At 42.1% G+C, this 8,283-nt stretch overlaps 1 protein-coding gene across 1 annotated transcript in view; it reads left to right on the top strand.

Moving 5' to 3' along the window:
• The first annotated feature begins 2,321 nt into the window (after positions 1-2,321).
• Positions 2,322-8,283, top strand: part of LOC136884518 (endoribonuclease CG2145) — a 44,049-nt gene continuing 38,087 nt past the window's right edge. Inside the window, exon 1 of the mRNA XM_067156747.2 lies at positions 2,322-2,411. Within this exon, the coding sequence (XP_067012848.2) occupies positions 2,405-2,411 (7 nt within the window). The 5' untranslated portion in view covers positions 2,322-2,404. The remainder of the gene's footprint in view (positions 2,412-8,283) is intronic.

Raw genomic sequence — 8,283 nt, 5'->3', positions numbered from 1 at the left:
CGACCCTAACCTCATGGACAATTCGCTCGGTCATCTTTGAAAATATGTTTCTTTCTATCAGCAGAGTGTTTTTTTTAAATCGTAATATTGTGTAAAGGCTACCCGAGATGCAGAGTAGCCCTATGGTTTTCTGATTCAACATCTTTTTATTTAAGTTATTGCGTCACTCACTTACCCACTGTCCACGATTCCACGTACACCGGTGATCTCGTAATTCGATTATTGAAGTCTTGTGCAATGATGTGACATACGAACTGAGAAAATACTGAGCGGTTCTTCCCAATATAAAACAGATAATTTTGAGTGGTCAGAAGCTTGACTCATATTCATACGGTAGGCTAGAGAGTTGAGTCGAATTAATTGTCGAATGTCAACTAAGTTACAATATTGATTCATTAAACGAATACATAGAAGAACCTAATAGCCTACCTATTTACTAGCTAGTTATTTTGGAATTATGTTTTGACTACCTGTTTAACAGTGCAGATAAATCCATATTATTTAAACCTCCCTGTAAGCAGAGGACAGCGAATGCAAATGGGTATTATTTTCAAATGAGCTGAGAGCGAGAGCCCGTCTTAGAGTACGATTCTTTCAGTGTGCTATGGCTCTGTACAAAGGGCACTAGGACAGTTTTGCAATATGCAAAAACGGTTGGCTGGACACCCCTGTTATGGTGAGGGATGAAAAGAGGGGTGAAAAGCGGTCTAGAAGACAGCAAGGCGCCACCTCCACACCAGTTGTTACCAAGCAGTGGGATTGAAATCAAGTTAAGATGTCAGTGTGGTCTAAAGGTGAATATCGCGCAATTATCCGCTACAATTTTGCTCGTGGATTAACTGTTGACCAGTGCCTGGAGGAAATGACTCCTGTGCTGGGGAAAGGCTGCCCACATCGAACAACAATTTTCCGCTGGTACAAAGAGTTCCAGAGGGGAAATTTTGGGTTGAAGGCGATTCTCGTTCTGGGCGACCGTCTGAATCAGTGACTGAGGAAAACATTGAAGCTGTGAGGAAAATGTTGCAGCAAGAGAAGCGGTTGACATATCGGCAGGTAGAAGAGACCCTCCACATCCCTGCACCAGCTATTCATTCAGTTCTACACGACCATCCCCATTCACTTTCAGAGGAACAAAGGGCACATCGAGTGAAATGGTGTCAAAAAATGCTAAAACAGTTTGAAAATGAGACTTCGCGTAACGTCAATAGCATCGTTACAGGTGACGAAACTTGGCTTTATTATTACGATGTCTCAACAAAATCCCAGAACAAGGTGTGGCTGTTTGGAGATGAGGTTACTCCTGTGACTGTACGAAAGTCAAGGTCAGTGAAGAAAAGGATGATTGCAGTATTCTTTACTAAACGGGGCATCCTGACTCGGGTTATGCTAGAAACACAAAGGACAGTTACTGCGAAGTGGTACAGTGAGACTTGTCTGCCTCAGGTCATCCAGGCTCTCGAGCAGCTCCGTCCAAGGTCACGGCTCAACACTTGGCTCTTGCATCACGACAATGCTCCTGCACGTCATGCTAATGTAACAATGGATTTCCTTGCCAGATCAGGGTTGACTGTGCTTGATCACCCTCCATACAGTCCTGACCTTGCCCCATGCGACTTCGCACTCTTCCCAGAAGTGAAGATGAAGCTGAAAGGGCGGCGTTTTGCATCCGACGAGGAGCTTCTGGCAGCGAGAGATCAAGAGTGTGAAAATGTAACCGAAGAAAAGCGGCAGAGTTGGTTCAGCCTCGCAGCGTGGGATGAAGAGTGTGAAAATGTAACCAAATAAAAGTGGCAGTGTTGGTTCAGTGGCTGGTTTCGACGTACGGAGAAGTGTATTGAGTGTGGTGTAAATTATTTTGAAAAAGTATAAAGCGTTCACTCACATTACAAAATGTTTCTAGTGCCCTTTGTAAGTAAGTCTAGGTACTGCAATAAACTAGATACATATTAATATTACTTTCACTAGATCACAACCTCAATCAATCAATCAATCAATCAATCAATCAAGCAAATCCAATAGAAATAAATTGGGAAAGGTACTGACATCTAACGACAATAATTATTACTACGTGACCGTTCGTGCAGGAAAGAATCTGAGACCGTTTCCAACTGTTCCTAACTCGCGCATACGCTCTTGTAAAAATCACGCCACAGTTTTGCTGCACGAACAAAGCTAACGACTCGCCCAAGCACTTTATCACTACACAGGAGATAAAAGATAATTGACAAGTAGTCACTATCACATCAGGAGGATTGCGCTGACATGGCATTTTGAGCCAGACAATGCCCACGACATATTAATAAAATCCAAGTATTAAGACTACGCCACTAAACAAAGTGCTATTGGAACACTTGTTTACGTTATCGATCTCACAAAAGGCTGCTTCCTGCTGCATTGTTTAGTCATGTCAGGTAATGTACCACAATTTTTCATTCAGTTTAATGCTTGCTCCGATACTACGACTGAGAGGTAGGCCTAGATGCCACGGTAGCTTTAGCTACCGTGGTAGATGCTGTATTGGAGAAGGTGATAAGTATTCGGTTTATGATCACTTATATTTTTTATTTACATAACTGCTTCCCAATGGAGGTAGCCCCAAAAAGAATATGGTGTGGTGGTGGTCGTTGTAACTGCGGGGTTTTTGTTTTTTGCTACTTGTTTAACGTTACGGCTTTCGGCGACAGAGGTACTCAAAACCACTACCTCCCGAATTCTAGCTCGTCGGATTACTGTTGAGGTCGTGGCCTTAATTGAATCGATTATTTCAGAAACCAGTTAAGCGCCAAGTCTGTCATTTTTGGGAAAATGAAAAAAAAACTGTCTAGCAACAGACGAAATGTTATGGTAGGGGATTTAATATTTTAGCTTGAAAGTATTGTGCCATTTAATACTTTCTATCTAAGGAAAACTATTTTGTGCTTATTAACTTTGCTGTAAAAATATCCGAAACATTTTCCACTTAACTGGTTTCTGAAATAAACGAGTGTTGCAAACATATTTTTGTGGGATAATTATTGAATTTTGAAAGGATTTTGTCATAAACTCCATATTTGTGGAAACAGAAAATAATTGCATAGGTTTAGACTACAAATATAATTATTAAAAGGATGAAATCAGCAATGCCTGCTTATTATGACAGGAGGTAATTAATCCTCATAAACAAACTCCACACCATATTCTGTCCCTGCAGTAGGCCATTGTAAAATGCTGTCCTAAAACTGTTCATATCCTATCATGTAAGGTTTTAAGGCATTTAGGTCACGTATCTTCTTGATATTGATGGGCACATAAAACAAACAATAACAAAGAATAATGTAGGGCTCAGACCAGGTATTTCCTTTCCTGAGTAAGAAAGATGACCGTCTCCTTTTATCCTGGCATTTCGAATAATATTACGCGTGTGAGTTTGTGTGTCTACCACTCCTCGTTTCCTTTTTGATACAGGTTCGTCTTGTGAACATTCAGATATAAGCTATCACTACTATTATAAAAACACTGCACTAAACAAGAGAAACACTTTTTCAATCAGTTGTTCAGATTCCAGAAACACAACAATGACAATATGAACAGCTGGCTGTTCTGGTTTCAGAGCAGCAGTGCCAACCGGCAAGGTGCGGCACATCACAAAATGTACCAGCAGTTTACTGCAGAAACCAGCCAAGTGATGTCACTTAACTGGTTTCTGAACTAAATACGAAATTCAACGTAATGCCTGACCATTATAGGAGGACGTTTCTTGACTGGTTTCAGCAGCAAAATATGCGTATACCTTCCTAGTAACATATTCTGCAATTAACTCATTTTTTCATTTTTTGGTACTTGACTGCTTTCTGAAATAATCGATTAAATTAAGGTATAGCTCCAGCATTTTCCTGGTGTGAAATTGGGAAACCACAGAAAACCATCTTCTTTTTTTTTGCTAGGGGCTTTTCGTCGCACCGTCACAGATAGGTCTTATGGCGACGATGGGATAGGAAAGGCCTAGGAGTTGGAAGGAAGCGGCCGTAGCCTTAATTAAGGTACAGCCCCAGCATTTGCCTGGTGTGAAAATGGGAAACTACGGAAAACCATCTTCAGGGCTGCCGACGATAGGATTCGAATCCATTATCTCCTTGAATGCAAGCTCACAGGATTACTCCCCTTGTGGGTGAGGGTGGTATCCCCTGCCTGTCGTTGGTTAATTCCCCTGGCACGGGGACTGGGTAATTTTATCTTCATCACACGCAGGACGCCTACGGGAGTCAAATCAAAAGACCTGCACATGACGAGCCGAACTTGTCCTCGGACACTCCCGGCACTGAAAACCATATGCCATTCCATTCCAGCCCCAGGGTCTCTGAACTTTGGAGCCTGGGTTGGCGACCACGGGGCCGTTAGCCGAGTCCTGGCATTGCTTCCACTTACTAGTGCCAGGCTTCCCCCTTTCATCTATACTATCCGACCACCCTTGATCAACTCTTGTTCCTTTCTGACTCCGACGGTATTAGGTTTCCGAGAACTAGGGAGTCTTTCAATTTCACACCCTTCGTGGTCCTTGCCTTCCTTTGGCAGATATCTTCATTTTTGAAGTGTCGGATCCCTAAATCTGTGAATCAAATATTCAGTTCGAATAATATCAAATAGTAAATGTGAGTATAGGGATGGAACCCTGCCTCACACCATGTCAAATACGGTATTTTGCTGGCGTTTATTAGGTCATCAAATTCCAGACCCTGGCCAAAAATCATCTGCTGTATTGTTATCATAGTTCACCAGAGTATTGTAGTTGGTCTTGGTTCACCAGGGAACGAGTCAGTGCTCCGTGCAGAACAAGGCGGCCTTGAAGTATGCTCCCAGCTTTTTTTCTGATATATTGGGCGTTGCGAAGAAAACAAGCTGAACACACAAAGTGTTATGCCTGCTGTTATAGCCGTCTGTAGTACATCAATTATCTGCATTTAGGGCAGTCGACCGGGTGGCAGATTCTCTACCATTTTAGCTAGCCTTTTCTTAAAAATGATTTCCTTATGTACTGTAGACGGCTATGCTGTTGTACACCATTACATTTTTCCTTGTCAAAGACTCTTCAACACTGCTGAAGGTTTGACAAGATTTGAAAAGATTCGGCAAGGTTTGATAGGATTTTATTTTAACGTGGAGGAAAGGCAAGCAACAGTTGTGGTTCTTGGTCTATCAGTGGGATAGATTCTTAAAAAGAAGAAAAATCCGCAATAAAGCATAATTTGCATTGGGAAAAATAAACATAACATAGCATCATTTGCAGAGGTTATGTTATATTGCCTTTACTCACATGAACTGAGTAAAAATGATAGCAATGCAATGGAAATTCGTATCTTATTACATTAAAACGTATTAAGGATTAATAATAATAATAATAATAATAATAATAATAAAACCGAGCTCGATAGCTGCAGTCGCTTAAGTGTGGCCTGTATCCAGTATTCGGGAGATAGTGGGTTCAAACCCCACTGTCAGCCATCCTGAAGATGGTTTTCCGTGTTTTACTATTTTCACACCAGGCTGTACCTTAAACTAGGCCGCGACCGCTTCCTTCCCATTAGTAGCCTTTTCCTATCCCATCGTCGCCATAAGACCTCTCTGTGTCCATGCGACGTAAAGCAACTTGTAAATAATAATAATAATAATAATAATAATAATAATAATATGCGACGATCGTTATAAATTGAACATTGCTGATGGTGTTTATTTATAGGTTACCGTTTAGTAATAAACATAAAAGATGTCCACTTCCTTGAGATATTTCTCTTGCAATCTCCTCGTAGGCTGTCGTTTTATTAATTTTATTGTGGTACTCTACGGAAGCCGGCCCCGTGGTGTAGGGATAGCGTGTCTGCCTGTTACCCGGAGGCCCCGAGTTCGATTCACGGCCAGGTCAGGGATGTTTACCTGGATCCGAGGGCTGGTTCGAGGTCCACTCAGCCTACGTGATTAGAATTGTGAGGAGCTATCTGACGGTGAGATAGCAGCCCCGGTCTAGAAAGCCAAGAATAACGGCCGAGAAGATTCGTCGTGCTGACCACACGACACCTCGTAAACTGCTGAGCAGCGGTTGCTTGGTAGGTCAAGGCCCTTCAAGGGCTGTAGTGTCATGGGGTTAGGTTAGGTTACTCTACGGAGCGCACTGTTTTATGGATGATTATGTTGACCTTGTTGATGTTATACTTAAACTAACTGATGTACCCGTGCTTCGCTATGGAATTCTACACTGTATACAGAATTCTAGGTTAGGTAGTGTACACGTTATGAGCAAGATTGTATTAAATTGCATAGCTCTTAACGCTACCCTAGAAACGTGATGGGAAAGTCACTAAACGTCTTTTCTTTTGGGAAGACTGGGTTAGGGAATCTTTATTGTAATGGTAGGCCCTTTGCCTACCATCAGTCACAATCAAGTCGGGGAGTTTTCATTACACTTAATCTCCACCTGCCTTTTTACATCCTCAGAAAGGCTGTCTTAGTGGTTTTTGTTGTATGTCCGTCGCTCCCTTCTCGATCCGCCAGCCAGCTACACGCGTGCCAGTGTGTTATTCTTCGAGCCTCGACGCGCAGCCCTCAGTGCGCGTGCCTGGAACGTCGTGTGTGCTATATAAAGGAGCTCCTAGCCTGTCCAGACGCCCACTGACCCCGGTGTCCAGCTCCAGAATACACCCTACGTCGAGCACGGAGGCTACTCCTCTTGAAAATGTGCTTCGGCCAGGTGGACTGAATTTCTGGCAGTAAGAGGTCTCACCTCGGGTCACCGCTCCTCTTGCCTATTCCGCTGTCCATGCCCAGTCTTACCATTATATGCCACTATCATTCCCTAGCTAATGCAAGCTCCCATTATCGACTTAGTTTCGCTAAGTAGGAACTCTTCAGTCATTGAACTTACGTTAATGAACTCAGACACTTCAACAAGGAAGGACTCTCTGAGATATTTACGTCAGTGCTTCTGATAGTTTTCGACTATCAAGAACTTTTCATGTCACAAAGACTATCTTTCCGAAATAGTAGTGAACGTGAATACTCCAACGTGTATATAGTGTACAAAGACAGACTCTTTCTCCAAATTCACAGTTCAATTTGCTTCGAGATAACTTTCAGTTGTGTTAGTGTAAATATTGTAATTTTACATGTGAAGCAAATAAAGAAGTTGTGCTTTTTGTAAACCCAACCTTGTTTACAACAGTTTTCACAACTGAAATCAACAGAGATCAGTACAATGACGCCAGTAGGAATCTCGCGATTAAAAGCAATGCTATCATATGAAATACTCGATCAAATTAAAAACCGCATGTTTTCTCACTTTTAACGAACAGTACTACGCTGCCACTCTAACAGTCCGAAGTTCCAGAGCTGGAATAACCAGGCCGCAGACAGCCGCGAGCCGTGAACACTCTTTAATTTCGGGTGGTGGTGGGGGGGGGGGGGTGAAGACGGGAGAAGGGGGCGAATAATGTTGAGTCCCAGGGCAAAAACTATGCCCTCTTACTCATCTGTTTGATAGGAGTTCCCGAAGAGTCGGAAAATCTCAATTCACTTCACTGGCCGCGGAAAACTCTATCTTATTTGGAGGCAAATTTTTCCTCCAGGCCAGAGGAGAAACCCCCTCTTCGCTGCTAATTTGGAATAAAATTAATGAAGAATTTAATGAAATGAAGAGGAAGAAGTTTTTATTAAGAAACGGCTCTTTTCAGGGTTGAATTTTGAGTTATTTAATGAGTTGTGGTGCTATAATTTGGAATAGGCCGTAATTGTAATTTTATACCAGGTTATACTACTACTACTACTACTACTAAGTGAGGCTGTGCCTTAAGTGTGCACACGGCCAGTGACACAGCTCATTCAAAAAACGCGTCAGAGTAGGGATCGAATAGCTTGAATACTATGATGAACCAATGTGTTACGTGCCAGTATTATCAGAAAATGTATGAACCAGAGAAATGGCATGCTAAAGAAGAAAGTTACGTAACTCTCCACCTATTTCCCGCCAATATTCAGTAAGGCTGTTAAACTCGGTACGCAGCAGTAATCCCATCTATCGGAGATGAGTGGCACCATAAGAGACAAAGAACGTCACAACAAACAATGGTCAGTGTAATGTTATTGTTGATCACTGTTACGCGCTTTCGATATTGTAGCCTTCACATTTTGTTTTCTTTCGACTCTGAAATATGCCCCTATCACTCTTATCATAGACGATATGGTAAAACTGAATAAAACATAAATGATCGGAAATTTTATTCTCTATAACTTTTGTTATGTAGTACTTTTCGATAGGAC

This window comes from Anabrus simplex, chromosome 12 (genome assembly GCF_040414725.1).
Source record: "Anabrus simplex isolate iqAnaSimp1 chromosome 12, ASM4041472v1, whole genome shotgun sequence".
Lineage (NCBI taxonomy): Eukaryota > Metazoa > Arthropoda > Insecta > Orthoptera > Tettigoniidae > Anabrus > Anabrus simplex.
The sequence above is the reverse complement of the archived record's forward strand: the minus strand, read 5'-3'. Positions and strand labels throughout refer to the sequence as shown.